The following is a 19,147-nucleotide window of genomic DNA, read 5'->3' as shown; positions in this document are numbered from 1 at the left end:
GTAGTTATATTCTTGTACATAAGAGTCAGTATTATAGTAATATTATTCTTGTACATAGGAGCAGTATTATAGTAGTAATATTCGTGTACATAAGAGGCAGTAATATAGTAGTTACATTCTTGTACATAGGAGCAATATTATAGTAGTTATATTATTGCACATAGGAGCAGTATTATAGTAGTTATATTCTTGTACATAGGAGGCAGTATTATAGTAGTTATATTCTTGTACATAGGAGCAGTATTATAGTAGTTATATTCCTGTACATAGGAGCAGTATTATAGTAGTTATACTATATAGAATGAGTGTCAATAGTCTGGATTTCCTTACTTTCTAATAGCAAACACAGTCAGTCCAATGTGAACTCCTCTCTTGTGGAATTGTGCGTTGAGTATGTCTACATTGTAGAGTCCATTCCATACAATCGGCGCTAGCCATGGAGTCAGAGTGAGAACATCTGTCCGTCTGGCAGAGAGAAGAGCATTAATCATTACACCCAGTGTGTCTTTTTTTCCAAGTAGATGAAAGTGTTATTCCAGTTTGCGTTTGGCCGTGTTTTCCACAAGTAATAAAGCCCGGAGATCTCGCTCTCTAGACAATTGCTCCCTCTTCCATTTTCAACCACAAGTTTTACATTTTCATGGGAAATGCAGCCAAACTGTTTTCTAGAAATAATATGTAATCTCCCGCCTTTACCAAAATTTTACAAAAGCAGTTTGTTGCGCCAAATTGTTTCATCTTAAAAATGTCACATTTTAATGTTTTTTGTTCAATAAATTACATGTGTCGACACTGCCTTCCTCTGCTCAGATCACTGCGATACCATTGAACTCTATGGAACTTGTTCAGGGACGGTGCTCTGGGTCAAATACTTCACAGTCCAATCATCAAAAGATACAACAATGCGTCGCTCACCATAAAATCCTTACTTTCTTCATAAATCCATAAAATACACCGGCTTTGGGGTGAGGGCCGCATTGTTTCATCTTTTGAAGATTTTAATGTTTTTTTTCTGCTTTTCATTATAATTTTTTCATAGAATAATGTAGTAACAAAGACAAATAATAAAGTAAATGCAATAGCCATACTCACTAGAGAAAAGGTACTTAATGCTACAGCTACATTATAAGGGCTCCAGCAAACTAACGTGTGCCGTCCGTTCTGTGCATTGGGGACCACAAATTGCAGCCCCCAATGCACTGGCACCATCCATGCGGATTCAACTTGAATGGAACCTTGATCCGTCCGCAGCACAAAAAAATAGAACATGGAGGCACGGACAGAAAACCACGGAAGCACTCCGTAGATTCAAGTGAATGGGTCCACATCCATGATGAGGTGCACAAACAGCCGGTGCCCATATATTGCGGACCTGCTGTTGAAAGCTTCAATACAGGCACTGGCCGACAACGATCGTGTACACGAGCCGTAAATGTGAGATTCTTGACAAATACATTTTGTACAAAATTATGTATTTGTGCCTGTCCACCAACGACAAGGCGATCTCTTAGGACAGGAACCTGCACTAAATTCTACTTCTTCTGATGCCGACTGTAAGGACTGTACCCACTAAGCCTGTTGCCCCTATGGGACCTGTATGAACCTTTTATGCCTGTATTCACCGTTCCTACTCAAATCAATTACTATGATTATCAGCCAGGGGTGTAAATACCATAGCGGCAGACCATGCGACTGCTACGGGGCCCAAATGCAAGAGTGCGCCCAGTCTTAGTTGGGATTATCTTCTCTTCTACTGGAGGTGAAAACTCGGTCAGGACTATACCATCTAAAAGGAAGAACTTTTAGCAAATGAGGCAGTGGAAAAAACGGTCCAAGGGTGATTGAAAGGGGTTTAGGTGTAACTCCTACTGTTCTGTGTGAAGGGCCCTGGTTTGATCCTTGCTATGGGGGCCTTACTTCTCTATGTACACCACTGCACTAAGCACTTGGAGTAACTTACGGAGGCTTCAGGGCTTCTGGTTTCTCGTACAGCATCCTGGAAACAGAGAAGATGTCAGCTGTATTATTTTATTGTATTTGATCGGTCTACATATTAAAACGGCGCTCCGCGTGCCCTCTCATGCCTGCAGCAGGTCCGGGTGCCAGATGCCTCAGGCTCACTCCCTGCTGCAGGCCACGGCTTGTGCTTGTCTTTCAGATCTCTTCTGCTGGCCTGCAGAATAATGGATGTAAATGTAAAAGCCATATCTAACCAGGAGGTGGCGCTGGTGTACATGATCCTGTGATATTATTTCCAGCAGTAGGTGGCGCTGGTGTACATGATCCTGTGATATTATTTCCAGCAGTAGGTGGCGCTGGTGTACATGATCCTGTGATATTATTTCCAACAGTAGGTGGCGCTGGTGTACATAAAAAAATTTATATGGACAAAACCTAAAGTTGTATTTGGCGGGTTGTGGATGGAACTATCGCACAATTTCCAGTATCCGCTATGAACACGGTTGTCTGAATGTTCTCAGAGATCGGAATCAGACCTGGAGCCGGAGAGTTTGGAGTCGTTTATCCGATAAACCTCTCTGTGAGAACGTTGGAAGGACGGAGATCGGATTTTCTACGTATCTTTCAGAGTACAATGTTGGGATGCGCCATGTTTCAGGGATCGGCTTTTACTGTGACGGGGGGGCAGGTTTGGTTGGCGACATATATTGTGATCCACGACAAGTGTCTGTGAGACAGAGGACGCAAATGGACCGAGCGGTCGGGGGTGTAATATGGACGTCCTCTCCTGCGGCTCCGAGGATTGCTGCACCGATCGCTCCCCTTCTTCTTCATCTTGAGACTACTGATGGTTTCCTCTTATGCTGCTCTGGATGACTGGGGGCCACAAGCAGTTTCAGAGTTGGGGCCCTTCCATAGCAGACATTAGGGAGGTTGGTTTTAGAGGTGGATCTCTATTTATTCAGCACATGTATGATGGTTATATAGTGAGTGTTCTGATGTCTGTTGGGATCTCGTCTGCTTTTCTTGTTTTCCATCTTTCCCGCAGTTGACTCTTCAAAATTATTAAATCTTTTAGATTTGGCCACATTTTCTATTTCTCTTTTTAGGGGTAATGGGCACCAATACTGTAAGGAACTTACCTAGCTGCCATCCCGTGGTGTCTTCCTCTTCCCCAGCAGTGGTCACTTTGGTTTGTGTGGCGGTTCTGGGGCGATCACGTGCAGCATATCCACTAGTGGCCCTTCCCGGAAAGTCATGCCAATAAGTCAAGCTCCGGACGATCATCCAATCAGAGAGTGGAATACGTAAAGCAAAACCGCGCTCCAACTTGGCGTCCAATCTGAAGGCCGGGCAGAGGATTTCCACCAGGCAATCATTCTGCGTCACTGCCTGTGATTACGTATGTGTCTTGGCTTCTGTCCATTGTGCTCCTCTCAGCTCCGGCTTTAGAATTCCCGCTGCGCTGACTTTTCACTTGTTTCTGGATTAACCCTCAGTCTGCTGACTTGCCTTCTATTAATTCTCCTGGTGAACTGACCTTTGGCTTGTCTCTGGATTTACTCCTCGTCTACTTGTCCAGTTGTATCTGTCTCTCTTGGTTTTGACTCTGCTTGTCCAATACTTTTTTGTACCTTCCTGGTCAGTCTGGTCAGTCTGCTACCAGCGAGCTCGCACTAGTTTTCTGCTGTCTTCTATCACAGATGTGACCTGGGTCCCTAGAAGCCAAGTCCATGCAGCAGGCTCTGGTGAAAACCTAGGGGTAGCATTAGCTTCTTTCCAACCAGAGGGGTGAGGAACACTGGTAGTTTTTGAGTTTGCTGGCTGCAGTTCTGGACAATAACCGCAGTATTTCCCTACAAGCCTTGGTATTGGTGTGGGGATTTTGTCTGCTTTAATAGCGAAAGTGACGCCTTCTCACCAGCTTTGGAGTCATTTATTAGGGACGGGTTCATTAAGAACCATTGGAAACAGAAAAAAACTTTTTAAAAAAGACAAGAACCCAACAAACAGCAGAGTCTTCTCTTTAAATCCACAGGGAACCATCAGAAATGTTCTTAAAGGGTTCCACAGTCTACTGAACGTCATCTCTTCACCCTCCTCCCCAGAGAAAACCTGGAGACTGTCAGCAATCCTCAGAGCCTGTATATTGAATCCAGTAAACACCGCAGGAGAGGAGTCCATATTACACCCCATCAATCGCTCAGTCCTGTTACGTCCTCTGTCTCATAGACGCTTGCTGTGGATCACAATATGTCGCCAACCAAACTCTACCTCGCCATCACATTTAAGACGATCCCCCAAACACATCCGTGTAAAATCCGATCACCGTCCCTCCGATCGATCACATCGTAACCTCAGCAAACGACAGAAGTGAAGTTCTCATAAAGACAGAGGTTTATAGGATATAAGACTTTATAACCCCCCCCCCCATATATTCTCCTCTGTAACTCAAACCAATTATCTGTCCATAGACAGTCTCCGAAATCACCCCCAATGAGCGGTAAATTCATCAGAAGTGACCCCATATTCCCCCGCCCTGTAACTCTATGGAAAGGTCCATTCAGCTCACTGCTGACATCTTGTGGCTGAACAGCTTCACTACATGGTGGGTACCGACCTATAGCAAAAGGAAAACTAATTCTTATCCTACCAGTGAGCACCAGCGCCACCTACTGCTGGAAATATTATCACAGGATCATGTACACCACCGCCAACTACTGCTGGAAATAATATCACAGGATCATGTACACCAGCGCCACCTACTGCTGGATGTAATATCACAGGATCATGTATACCAGCGCCACCTACTGCTGGAAATAATATCACAGGATCATGTACACCAGCGCCACCTACTGCTGGAAATAATATCACAGGATCATGTACACCAGCGCCATCTACTGCTGGAAATAATATCACAGGATCATGTACACCAGCGCCACCTACTGCTGGATGTAATATCACAGGATCATGTACACCAGCGCCACCTACTGCTGGAAATAATATCACAGGATCATGTACACCAGCGCCACCTACTGCTGGAAATAATATCACAGGATCATGTACACCAGCGCCATCTACTGCTGGAAATAATATCACAGGATCATGTACACCAGCGCCACCTACTGCTGGAAATAATATCACAGGATCATGTACACCAGCGCCACCTACTGCTGGAAATAATATCACAGGATCATGTACACCAGCGCCACCTACTGCTGGAAATAATATCACAGGATCATGTACACTAGCACCACCTACTGCTGGAAATAATATCACAGGATCGTGTACACCAGCGCCACCTACTGCTGGAAATAATATCACAGGATCATGTACACCAGAGCCACCTACTGCTGGAAATAATATCACAGGATCGTGTACACCAGCGCCACCTACTGGTTAGATATGGCTTTTACACTTGTGAACATTTACATCCATTAAACAAAACAATTATGTCATATTTAATGTAGAAAAGAGAAATGTGTGTATATATATATATATATATATATATATATATACAGTTTATATACGGTCCCACTTTTGTGTTTCTAATCGAGGAAGGGACCAGCATTGGCCCAAAATGTGAGCTTCCATGATTAGTTTTAGTTACAGCGCCACCTCGTGGTGATGTTTCTCTTAAGTTTTGCTCCTCCATTGGCTTTCGTGTTCTCCTGGCTGTCACTTTCTGTTGTCTTCCTGCATGTCTCATACAGATGAGTGCAGGGAGCAGACAGAGAGCTGCTGTAACTCTACATCCACGCAGATCGGCCTCAGTCACATGACCATATTTTTGGTCTGCATCTGATCCGCAGTTTTTGGTCCAATTGAAATGGACCAATTCATTTCAATTGGTCCTCAAAAAATGCGGACAGCACACCGCGCGCTGTGCGCATCCGTATACCTGTTCTGCAGTTCTGGAAAACAAGATAGAACAGGGAATAGCATTGTTATAATAGATCCACAAAAAAAGACGGACACAACGCAGACGTCACACAGCTGTCATCCATATTTTTTGTTGATCCGCAAAATACATACGGTCCTGTGAATGCAAACTTAGGAGTAGTCATCATCTCACCTGTCAATCATAGGTTTCTGCCGGTGACTGAAGATCAATGATTTGTTTTCCCTGTGACACAAAAATAAGACATTTTGAGAATTGAAGGAAATAAAAAATTGTGGCCTCCCCCCCCCCCCCCCCCCCCCCCCCAAATATCAGAAATCACGAGAACCACACAGGGTCAAACTGTAAAATTGTGGTCTTCAGTCATTGCAAAATACAATCCCCAGCTCATCATCTTGTGCAAAGCAGACATTCTGAACAAGCACAGCAGCAGTGTAAAGCATGGTGTAAGAAAAATTCTTGCAGTGCAAGAATTTAATTACAAATGTACTCACCCATTCTGATTGCAGGAAATTATAGTGATTGTGCGCCAGTTCCTAATGTCCATATGTCCCCTAAACGGTGAAACAGCGGAGTCATTACTTCTCCTTATATTATATATTATATGACACATACTGCATCTTATACAATGAAATACTTATATTCTTGTACATAGGAGCAGTATTATAGTAGTTATATTCTTGTACATAGGAGCAGTATTATAGTAGTTATAGTATTGTACATAGGAGCAGTATTATAGTAGTTATATTCTTGTACATAGGGGCAGTATTATAGTAGTTATATTCTTGTACATAGGAGGCAGTATTATAGTAGTTATATTCTAGTACATAGGAGGCAGTATTATAGTAGTTATATTCTTGTACGTAGGAGCAGTATTATAGTAGTTATATTCTTGTACATAGGAGCAGTATTATAGTAGTTATATTCTTGTACATAGGAGCAGTATTATAGTAGTTGTATTCTTGTACATAGGAGCAGTATTATAGTAGTTATATTCTTGTACATAGGAGCAGTATTATAGTAGTTATATTCCTGTACATAGGAGCAGTATTATAGTAGTTATATTCTTGTACATAGGAGGCAGTATTATAGTAGTTATATTCTTGTACATAGGAGCAGTATTATAGTAGTTATATTCTTGTACATAGGGGCAGTATTATAGTAGTTATATTCTTGTACATAGGAGCAGTATTATAGTAGTTATATTCTTGTACATAGGGAGCAGTATTATAGTAGTTATATTCTTGTACATAGGAGGCAGTATTATAGTAGTTATATTCTTGTACATAGGAGCAGTATTATAGTAGGTATATTCTTGTACATAGGAGCAGTATTATAGTAGTTATATTCTTGTACATAGGAGGCAGTATTATAGTAGTTATAGTCTTGTACATAGGAGCAGTATTATAGTAGTTATAGTCTTGTACATAGGAGCAGTATTATAGTAGTTATATTCTTGTACATAGGAGCAGTATTATAGTAGTTATATTCTTGTACATAGGAGGCAGTATTATAGTAGTTATATTCTTGTACATAGGAGGCAGTATTATAGTAGTTATATTCTTGTACATAGAAGCAGTATTATAGTAGTTATATTCTTGTACATAGGAGCAGTATTATTAGCAGTTATATTCTTGTACATAGGAGCAGTATTATAGTAGTTATATTCTTGTACATAGGAGCAGTATTATAGTAGTTATAGTCTTATACATAGGAGCAGTATTATAGTAGTTATATTCTTGTACATAGTAGCAGTATTATAGTAGTTATATTCTTGTACATAGGGGCAGTATTATAGTAGTTATATTCTTGTACATAGGAGCAGTATTATAGTAGTTATATTCTTGTACATAGGGAGCAGTATTATAGTAGTTATATTCTTGTACATAGGAGGCAGTATTATAGTAGTTATATTCTTGTACATAGGAGCAGTATTATAGTAGGTATATTCTTGTACATAGGAGCAGTATTATAGTAGTTATATTCTTGTACATAGGAGGCAGTATTATAGTAGTTATAGTCTTGTACATAGGAGCAGTATTATAGTAGTTATAGTCTTGTACATAGGAGCAGTATTATAGTAGTTATATTCTTGTACATAGGAGCAGTATTATAGTAGTTATATTCTTGTACATAGGAGGCAGTATTATAGTAGTTATATTCTTGTACATAGAAGCAGTATTATAGTAGTTATATTCTTGTACATAGGAGCAGTATTATTAGCAGTTATATTCTTGTACATAGGAGCAGTATTATAGTAGTTATATTCTTGTACATAGGAGCAGTATTATAGTAGTTATAGTCTTATACATAGGAGCAGTATTATAGTAGTTATATTCTTGTACATAGGAGCAGTATTATAGTAGTTATAGTCTTGTACATAGGAGCAGTATTATAGTAGTTATATTCTTATACATAGGAGGCAGTATTATAGTAGTTATATTGTTGCTCATGTAATACTTCAATATGTCACTTGGCATAAGTTATTGTAGTATTTCTGTTAATATTAATAATGTGGTGATTGCTTTTTATGGATTTTTCAGGGTTCACTTACCAGGTCATGGTGAAGATTAATATAATTGTTATTGCAAAAGATGCACAAATAAGAATCTTCTTCAGACTTGTTATTTTTCCTACTAAGAGAAAAATAGGGAACAAAACGTAGGTTATGTGGTCACTGGGAGGACATTTCACACTTGAACTCTAAAATATTACAGTTTTATTTTTATAAATATTGTTATTTTGTTTTGTTCATCCCTAAAAATGAGAATTCAAAATTAATTAAAACTACAACTCGCCCCAGAACAATAAACAAGCTCTCACACGGTCACGCGGCATTTGTATTGTGCTCATGGTCATGTGCAGTCTGCAACTTGCGACCACAAACCCTATAGTGTAAGATTCTGTGTGATTTTCGGGTGGTCACTCCTTGCTCTGCGACACTACTGGCAATCATCCAGGGGGTACTGAACTCGTCATGAACTGCGGTACGTCAGAGTCCAGGTTCTCGTCAGACACATGTTCAGTAAAGTAAATGGACTTTGGGGAGGGTAGAACAACACTTATTATGCAAAAAACATCTTTATTATGTTCTCTCCAAATAGATTTACAAACATGATTATCAAAAGCAATAAAAACAGCAAAGCAGGTGGGTGCAGTGAAGGTGATATCCCCCACCTAGCTCTAAATCTACATATACAATCGCATGTAGAAAGGTCTAGAATTATAACTGGTATATACAAACTGGATCCCTGGTTGGTGCCTATATCCACATCGCTAAATAGTCAGTGTCTGGGTCTGGTTATCCACATACCATCTTTTTTAAAAATGTCAATATATGGTGGGAAAACAATCGGACACAGGCATCATCCCCTGCAGTCTACATGTTATAGAAAGAATCCCCCCTTACTCAGTCACAATAGACCCTAGTATACGGGGAAAATACTAAGAGAAGGCACAGAAACAGCCAGGACATACCAATATGGAGCTGGAGGGGGATGAAAAACCCCAATGTAAGTTTCGCCTCGCTTCTTCTGGGGGCGTAAAGTACGAAGCGAAATGTACGTTGGGATTTTTCATCCCCCTCCAGCTCCATATTGGTATGTCCTGGTTGTTTCTGTGCCTTCTCTTTGTTTTCCCCCATATACTATGGTCTATTGTGATTCAGTAAGGGGGGATTCTTTATTTTGGAAATTTACGTTTTAAAAACATACTGAATCGGCCATTTTGATATTTTTTCCGTTTGTTGTATAGGAATAATATTGTTATATTTTTATAGTATGGGTGATTAGGGACGCAGGAGTGCCTATAATGGTTTTTTCTTTTTATTCTAGAGAAAGGGAGGGGTGTGAGCTGAGCAAATTGCGGATCCACAAAACACGGACACGGGCAATGTGCGGACCGCACATCGCCGACACTGTCATAGAAAATGCCTTTTCTTGTCCTAGTAATAACTAGGGAACTAAGGTGAACTTAGTCTGACCAATCCAATTGCATAATAAGAAAAATATGACAGTTACCCTTTAAGAACTTTTCAAAAATACTTTTTATCCTCTTATCAGTGAAAAAGTTCAAAGGAATCTTTCATGCAATTTTTTAAGATTTTGTCCATTTTAAAGATTTTTTTAGTTTTTACTTTTTTGGAAATATGAAAAAAGAAATAACAATATTCCATGTTTCCCACTTGACCAGCAGAGGGAGCTAATGCAAACAAGCGGTCTATCCAAGCTACCTGTAATCTGGTTGCTGCACCAGTGACCCGGGCCCTCTCCTTGCTGGTGACCTCGCACCACCCCTCGTGACCAAGGGATGCCTGCCATCCTTAGTCCTGGGGGGCAAATCCAGTCAAGTGGCCCATTTTTCTAACCCCGTCCATTATTACAAGCCCCTCCTACATATAATAGGCCACTCCCAACAAACACTGTACAGCTGACATTCTATAGTTGCGGCCTGTCTCTACACATCATACGGAGAGGGGAGGCCTGTCCTGGCTGCACTGCCTGCTGCACATCATACAATAGACAGCCGGCTACAGCCAGGAAGCTCCTCCTCCGCTCTCCTCCCTCCCCCGATCCTGCTCAAGGCCTGTGGTTCCCCCCACCATCTGCCACCCGCCCGTGGCCTGCTGCCCCCGTTTGACCGTCCTCACCCAGCTCTGAATCCTCCTTCTTCAAATGGCAGGGGGAGCAGCCGGAGCATCTCCTCTCCTACATAGCGCCTCATACCTCTTACATCCAGAGATGTCACCTTTGTTGTAGACGTTCTCTTTCTTTATCTTCTCCATTCAGACCAGACCGCCATGATGATTTTTCAGCCATCTCCCGTCTCTGCTTCCCACATTTCCATCTTCTGAACACCCTTTCCTGCCACCCCCAATACTATACTGCAGAAACAGTCCCCCTGGAAATACTACTACCACACAGATAGTGCCCCAATACTGTGCCCGCTGTGCCCCCAATACTATACTGCAGAAACAGTACCCCTGGAAATAATACTACCACACAGATAGTGCCCCCAATACTGTGCCCACTGTGCCCCCAATACTATATTGCAGAAACAGTCCCCCTGGAAATACTACTGCCACACAGATAGTATAATAGTATAAAGATAATGTCCCCCAAAAATAATTGTGCTAAGCTGATTCTGTGCCAGGGTGCCCCCCAAAGTAACAGTGCTCCCCAAAATCCCACCAATAGAAATAATTCTCTGCCAGAGCACACTTAGTAGTAATAATGCCCATATAGTGCCCATACTAGAATCATGTTCCTCATAGCCCCCCAGTAGTAGTAAAGCTCTGCATAATACCTCCTAGTAGTAATAATTCTCTCTATAATATGACAGTACATGAAATACCCCCATTTAGTTCCCACAGTTGAGCTAATGTCCCCATAATGTATGCCAGTATAAAATACCCCAATATAGTGCCCCAGTAAATGCCCTCATAGTGCTCCTCTCCCCCTTCAGCATAGTGTCCTGTGTAATATGCCAGTTTAAAAATGCCAGATGAATATGGAGATAAGCGCTTCCACAATGGAGGCGCTCATCTCCTACTGCCCGCCGCCACCACTACATCCAGGGCCACGCCGCCTGTGGTGATCGGTGGTGCAGCCCTGAGGAATAAAAAATCATGTATTTGTTAAAGACAGCCCAGCGGCCATTTTTTTCGGGCGACCTGGGGGGCAATTGCCTCCCTGCCCCCCATCCCAGCCCGTCCCTGTTCGTGACTGTCTGCAAAAGGAGCGGGGAGTTGTCGTTAATTCCACTGTGTGGCACCATTACCTTGGAGTCTGCAGAGCAGTGACTGTTCAGGACGGTGTGAGAATATATCTGAGCTGCTCTCTCTATAATGCACAGCGCAGTCAGGGCCGGCTCTATAATAAGGCAGACCAAGCGGCTCTTATGGGTGCAGAGAAGGGGGAAGGCGGTGCCAGGGTGGAATTTTATTTTAATTTTTTATTTTATTTTTTATACATAACTTGCGGACTTGCCCCGCCAGGCCCGGCCACCCTCCCCAGCCTGCAGGTGTGCCGTGCGGCCCCGGCACTCACCTCCTCACAGAGCGGCACGCAGGCTCAGCAGCAGCACGGCATTGGCAACACAGACAGTCACGGGGTCAGGGGGGGTGACTGCCGAGTGGCGCTGCAGCGGCGGAGGGCAGGCAGCAGCAACTGGTGTAGACTGGGGAGCGGAGGTCTGGAAACTGGAGGTGGAGCTGTTGGTGGTGAGTAACTGTGTGGACATTTGTCTCTGAGTAGTCTGTGCGGCCGCAGGGAGAAATGTGATGGAGGGGGGAAGAAATGTGATAACATGGATGGAGGGGGAAGAAATGTGACAACATGGATGGAGGGGGAGAAATGTGACAACATGGATGGAGGGGAAGAAATGTGACAACATGGATGGAGGGGAAGAAATGTGACAACATGGATGGAGGGGAAGAAATGTGACAACATGGATGGAGGGGAAGAAATGTGACAACATGGATGGAGGGGAAGAAATGTGACAACATGGATGGAGGGGGAAGAAATGTGACAAAATGGATGGAGGAGGAAGAAATGTGACAACTTGGATGGAGGGGGAAGAAATGTGACAACATGGATGGAGGGGAAGAAATGTGACAACGACAACATGGATGGAGGGGAAGAAATATGACAACATGGATGGAGGAGGAGAAATGTGACAACATGGATGGAGGGGGAGAAATGTGACAACATGGATGGAGGGGGAGAAATGTGACAACATGGATGGGGGGGAATGTGACAACATGGATGGAGGGGGAGAATGTGACAAAATGGATGGAGGGGGAGAAATGTGACAACATGGATGGAGGGGGAGAAATGTGACAACATGAGAGAATGTGACACATGGATGGAGGGAGAAATGTGACAACATGGATGGAGGGGGAGAAATGTGACAACATGGATGGAGGGGGAGAAATGTGACAACATGGATGGGGGGGAATGTAACAGCACGGATGGAGGGGAAGAAATGTGATAAAATCGATGGAGGGGGAAGAGATGTGACAACATGGATGGAGGGGGAAGAAATGTGACAACGTGGATGGAGGGGGAAGAAATGTGACAACATGGATGGGGGGGAATGCAACCGCATGGATGGAGGGGAAGAAATGTGATAAAATCGATGGAGGGGGAAGAAATGTAACAACATGAATGGAGGGGGAAGAAATGTGACAACATGGATGGAGGGGGAAGAAATGTGACAACATGGATGGAGGGGGAAGAAATGTGACAACATGGATGGAGGGGGAAGAAATGTGACAACATGGATGGAGGGGGAAGAAATGTGACAACATGGATGGAGGGGGAAGAAATGTGACAACATGGATGGAGGGGGAAGAAATGTGACAACATGGATGGAGGGGGAAGAAATGTGACAACATGGATGGAGGGAGAAGAAATGTGACAACATGGATGGGGGGGAATGCAACAGCATGGATGGAGGGGAAGAAATGTGACAACATGGATGGAGGGGGAAGAAATGTGACAACATGGATGGAGGGGGAGAGATGTGACAACATGGATGGAGGGGGGGAAATGTGACAACGTGAATGGAGGGGGAAGAAATGTGACAACATGGATGGAGGGGGAAGAAATGTGACAACATGGATGGAGGGGGAAGAAATGTGACAACATGGATGGAGGGGGAAGAAATGTGACAACATGGATGGAGGGGGAAGAAATGTGACAACATGGATGGAGGGGGAAGAAATGTGACAACATGGATGGAGGGGGAAGAAATGTGACAACATGGATGGAGGGGGAGAAATGTGACAACATGGATGGAGGGGGAGAAATGTGACAACATGGATGGAGGGGAAGAAATGTGACAACATGGATGGAGGGGGGAGAAATGTGACAACATGGATGGAGGGGGAGAAATGTGACAACATGGATGGAGGGGGAGAAATGTGACAACATGGATGGAGGGGAAGAAATGTGACAACATGGATGGAGGGGAAGAAATGTGACAACATGGATGGAGGGGGAGAAATGTGACAACATGGATGGAGGGGGAGAAATGTGACAACATGGATGGAGGGGGGAGAAATGTGACACGGGGGGCTGATAGCTGACATGGAGGCATGGGGGTCTGATCTGAGGTCTGATTAACATTGGGGGTCTGATTGCTGGTCTGACCTGAGGTGTAATGGAAAATATTTTTTTTCTTATTATCCTCCTCTAAAATCTATATAGGGCGAAAAATCCAGTCCTCAAACCAGCGAGGACTGGTTCCAGAGCGAAGATACAAGGACCACACAGAGGAGAAGCTAGCTGCTGCAGATGGAACCAGCGCCAGGTGAGCTGCGGGGGTGGGGCACCAAATTGTAGCTATGCTTGTGTTGGCAAAAATTCTTGCACCGGCCCTGAGCGCAGTGGGAGGTGTATCCGAGCTGTTCTCTATATAATGCACAGCGCAGTGTAAGGTGTAGCCGAGCTGTTCTCTGCATAATGCACAGTGCAGTGGGAGGTGTATCCGAGCTGCTCTCTATATAATGCACAGCACAGTGGGAGGTGTATCCGAGCTGCTCTCTATATAATGCACAGCGCAGTGGGAGGTGTATCCGAGCTGCTCTCTCTATAATGCACAGCGCAGTGAGTGGTGTATCCGAGCTGTTCTCTATATAATGCACAGCACAGTGGGAGGTGTATCCGAGCTGTTCTCTATATAATGCACAGTGCAGTGGGTGGTGTATCAGAGCTGCTCTCTATATAATGCACAGCGCAGTGGGAGGTGTATCCGAGCTGCTCTCTATATAATACACAGTGCAGTGGGTGGTGTATCAGAGCTGCTCTCTATATAATGCACAGCGCAGTGGGAGATTTATCCGAGCTGCTCTCTATATAATGCACAGTGCAGTGGGAGGTGTATCTGAGCTGTTCTCTGTATAATGCACAGCGCAGTGGGAGGATTATCCGAAGCTGCTCTCTCTATAATGCACAGCGCAGTGGGAGGTGTATCCGAGCTGTTCTCTATATAATGCACAGCGCAGTGGGAAGTGTATCCGAGCTGCTCTCTCTATAATGCACAGTGCAGTGGGAGGTGTATCCGAGCTGTTCTCTATATAATGCACAGTGCAGTGGGAGGTGTATCCGAGCTCTATATAATGCACAGTGCAGTGGGTGGTGTATCCGAGCTGTTATCAATATAATGCACAGTGCAGTGGGAGGTGTATCCGAGCTGCTCTCTATATAATGCACAGCGCAGTGGGTGGTGTATCTGAGCTCTATATAATGCACAGCGCAGTGGGAGGTGTATCCGAGCTCTATATAATGCACAGCGCAGTGGGAGGTGTATCCGAGCTCTATATAATGCACAGCGAAGTGGTGGTGTATCCGAGCTCTATATAATGCACAGCGCAGTGGGTGGTGTATCCGAGCTGTTCTCTATATAATGCACAGCGCAGTGGGTGGTGTATCCGAGCTCTATATAATGCACAGTGCAGTGGTGGTGTATCCGAGCTCTATATAATGCACAGCGCAGTGAGTGGTGTATCCGGCACACTGTGTGGTACCAGTATTTTCAGGGGGACTGTCTCTGCAGGATAGTATTGGGGGGCACAGTATAGAGGGACATAACTCTCCCTATATCACAGCTTCCCCTTGCCTCCCTGCACGGCCTGTAGTGGCGCTCACCGCTCAGTCAGGCATCGCTCCCGGCGGCTGCTCCATTAGTCAGCGTGCCCGGAGTGCAGGGGGAGCGCTCACTGACAGCTCCGGCCACGCTGGGCACTGAGCACACAGAGTGTACAAGTTCATTATATCTAATAAAAAGGGGGAATGTAGAGTTAATTATAACACATAAGGCTCCTGTGCCCACCGGGCTGAGGGGGCAGGGCAGGCAGAGACCCACAGCTCCCACACTGCCCGCCTCTCCTATGCTGATAGAAGACGGAGGACCCTTAGCAATGCTCATCTGAGAGAGCGCTGCGAAGGGACATTTCAGCCCCAGTTTTCTACCACAAATAAACGTTTTCCCTAAATAAAGTATATTACAAAATAGTTCCCTGTCACTGTCCCTACAAAAAAGAAAACGGCAGTTACATAATAATAATAATAATAAAAGAGGGGACACATTCCCCTTAATCAATATGATTATATGTACCCCAAACCTGGGCCATAAAAAACTAATTCAAATAAGGCTGGGTTCACATCAGCGTTAAGTATTCCGTTATAAGCAAGTTATAATGGAAAGCCATAACGGAAAATAACGGAATCCATAGGGCGGAAGTCAAAACGGAAGCCATTAAGAGGCATTCCGTTTTGATCTGTCATAATGGAAGTCTATGGGAATCTTAACGGATCCGTCTGGCTCCCGTTATGCAGAATGGACAAAAAAATTCCTGTCGACGTAACTTTTTTGTCCATTCTGCATAACGGGAACCACAGGGATCAGTTATGAAGGATCAAAATTGAATGCCTCTTAAAGGCTTCCATCTTATGGAATCTAAGTTCCTAGGTCTTCCAGACCTTGGTCTTTCCAAATGCAGCATCTCTTAAGTGCAACTCTTTAGTGCACCTACTGAATTATGCCAGAATGTGACTATAAGGGGACCACAGGTAAATAGTTAAGGCTCCTTTCACACTAGCGTTCGCTGGTCCGCTCGTGAGCTCCGTTTGAAGGGGCTCACGAGCGGACCCGAACGCAGCCGTCCAGCCCTGATGCAGTCTGAATGGAGGCGGATCCGCTCAGACTGCATCAGTCTGGCGGCGTTCAGCCTCCGCTCCGCTCGCCTCCGCACGGACAGGTGGACAGCTGAACGCTGCTTGCAGCGTTCGGGTGTCCACCTGGCCGTGCGGAGGCGTGCGGATCCGTCCAGACTTACAATGTAAGTCAATGGGGACGGATCCGTTTGAAGATGCCACAATATGGCTCAATCTTCAGGCGGATCCGTCCCCCATTGACTTTACATTGAAAGTCTGGACGGATCCGTCCCAGGCTATTTTCACACTTAGCTTTTTTTTTGCTAATATAATGCAGACGGATCCGTTCTGAACAGAGCCTCCGTCTGCATTATTACGATCGGATCCGTTCAGAACGGATCCGATCGAACGCTAGTGTGAAAGTAGCCTAAGGCGGCGTGCAGCCTGTAATTGTGGGTGGAGCGACTTACCCTATTTAAACCCCCTGGTACAAGCAGGAGGGCACCCGTTCTTTGCAGTAACGCCCGTCTGTGACGTCACTTCCGGTTTCTACCTGCTGTGACGTCACTTCCGGTTTCGCTTCCTCGTGGAATCTAGACCACGGCGCCTCCGGTAAGTTGGTCCCGGCTGGGTAGCCGAGCCCTGTTGGCAGTGCGGACAAACCCCCGCTTCTCTCCCTGCAGCCTAGCAGAGTATCACCGCTCTGTGGCCCGGGCGGACGCGCCTGCCATCGGCACCTTGTGTTCCACCGATTCACAGCCTGGCCGGTAGCTCCACGTCAGGCCCCCTGCCTCACGCCGGCTGCCGGAGCATGCATCGCCTCCCCCCTCCAGGTACCGGGCACCTCCGGCGCATGCGCCGCAAGTTGGTGTGGCGCGGCCCGGGAAAAGGGGGGCAGGTGTGAATGATGGGGCTGTTGTAGGCTCTATACTGCAAGACCTTGCAGACGCCTGCAAGCCATCCAAGGTCAGGAAGTTTAGATGCGGCACTGTGGTTAAGTCATCTGTTGACCAGTTTTTGGGTTGTTGTGGCTGCCAGGGAAGCTTGGCACTGTGGCAGTCATGCCTTCTTCCTGATTATGTTCCCCAGTGCGGGGGTCCCGGGCGGCAGGACTAGCAGCACAGCCGCCCTGTCTGCAGTGGGCGCCGCTTCTCCGTGTGGGCGAGTCGCTGGCTGTTTGGCCTGCTGCCCTTAACCCCCAGACTGCCGAAAAAAAGGAAAATTGTGATTTACTGCCAGGTGCAGGCTCCGGTCACCCTGGGCTCCTATGCCAATCACGCTATTACGTTTATAAATCTTCACCCCCTGGGTGGCTGGGGGCTGTGGTATTCCTTGAATTCAGGGCCCAGGTGTTCCCTGAACCTCTCAGGGTTACGGCTGCCCTAAAATTGCCCAGGGGTCCCGTCTTCCCGGAATCGCTCAGGTGTGATGTCATTCCTGATACCGCCCAGGTGTCACTTGTTCCCCGATCCGCTCTGATGTTATGTCATCCCTGTAACCACCGGGTGTCATATGTTCCCTGAATCGCTTAGGGTAAGGTCTTCCCTAATTTCGCTCAGGTGTAATGTCTTCCCTAGAGTCGCTCAGGTGTAATGTCTTCCCTGAATCGCTCAGGTGTAATGTCTTCTCTGAATCGCTCAGGTGTAAGGTCTTCCCTGAATCGCTCAGGTAGTATGGCTCCTCGGATCGCTCAGGTGTAATTTCTTCCCTGAATCGCTCAGGTAGTATGTCTCCCCTGATCGCTCATGTGTTATGTCTCCCCTAAACCACTCAAGTGTTATGTCTTCAGGTGTCATGTTTTTCCCCGAGTCACAGGTGTCATGTTTCCGGAATCGCAGGTCATGTCTTCCCAGAATCACTCAGGTTTTGTTTCCCTGAATCGCTCAGGTGTCATGTTTTTCCTCAAATCACAGGTGTCATGTCTTCCCTGAATCATTCAGGTTTTGTCTTCCCTGATTCGCTCAAGCGTCGTGTTTTTTCTCCAAATCACAGGTGTCATGTTCCCAAAATCGCATGTGTCATGTCTTCCCTGAATCGCTCAGGGTTATGTTTTCTCCAAATTGCAGGTGTCATTTACCCAAGATATGCATGTGTCATGTCTTCCCTAAGTGACTTAGGGGTCAGGTCCCCTGAATTGCTCTGGTGTTATGCCTCCCCTTAGTCACTTAGGGGTAATGTTCCCTGAATAACTCAGGTCTTGTGTGTTCCCTGAATCGCTCAGGTCTTGTGTGTTCCCTGAATCGCTCAGGTCTTGTGTGTTCCCTGAATCGCTCGGGTCTTGTGTGTTCCCTGAATCGCTCGGGTCTTGTGTGTTTCCTGAATCGCTCAGGTCTTGTGTGTTCCCTGAATCGCTCGGGTCTTGTGTGTTCCCTGAATCGCTCGGGTCTTGTGTGTTCCATGAATCGCTCAGATCTTGTGTGTTCCCTGAATCGCTCGGATCTTGTGTGTTCCCTGAATCGCTCAGGTGTCATGTATTCCCTGAATCACTCAGGTGCCATGTTCTCCCTGATTCGAGTTTTGTTTTTCCTACCTCTTCCAGGTCGGTTGTTTCCCAGGTTGCATATTTTCCTGAACAGTCTGGTTATGTATTCCCCTGATTCACTCAGGTCAGGTTGGCCTGATTCGCCCA

At 45.4% G+C, this 19,147-nt stretch overlaps 1 protein-coding gene across 2 annotated transcripts in view; it reads right to left on the bottom strand.

Moving 5' to 3' along the window:
- Nucleotides 1-19,147, bottom strand: part of LOC122946643 (histo-blood group ABO system transferase-like) — a 34,994-nt gene that overhangs the window by 2,810 nt on the left and 13,037 nt on the right. The window contains exons 2-6 of one of the 2 annotated variants that reach the window (XM_044306393.1): nt 8,415-8,496; nt 6,355-6,414; nt 6,035-6,085; nt 1,961-1,996; nt 331-465 (exon numbers count right to left, since the gene is read on the bottom strand). In XM_044306393.1, the coding sequence (XP_044162328.1) occupies nt 331-465; nt 1,961-1,996; nt 6,035-6,085; nt 6,355-6,414; nt 8,415-8,496 (364 nt within the window). The remainder of the gene's footprint in view (nt 1-330; nt 466-1,960; nt 1,997-6,034; nt 6,086-6,354; nt 6,415-8,414; nt 8,497-19,147) is intronic. The other variant, XM_044306394.1, reaches the window with a different exon arrangement.

The sequence above is a fragment of the Bufo gargarizans genome, chromosome 9, assembly GCF_014858855.1.
Source record: "Bufo gargarizans isolate SCDJY-AF-19 chromosome 9, ASM1485885v1, whole genome shotgun sequence".
NCBI lineage: Eukaryota > Metazoa > Chordata > Amphibia > Anura > Bufonidae > Bufo > Bufo gargarizans.
The sequence above is the reverse complement of the archived record's forward strand: the minus strand, read 5'-3'. Positions and strand labels throughout refer to the sequence as shown.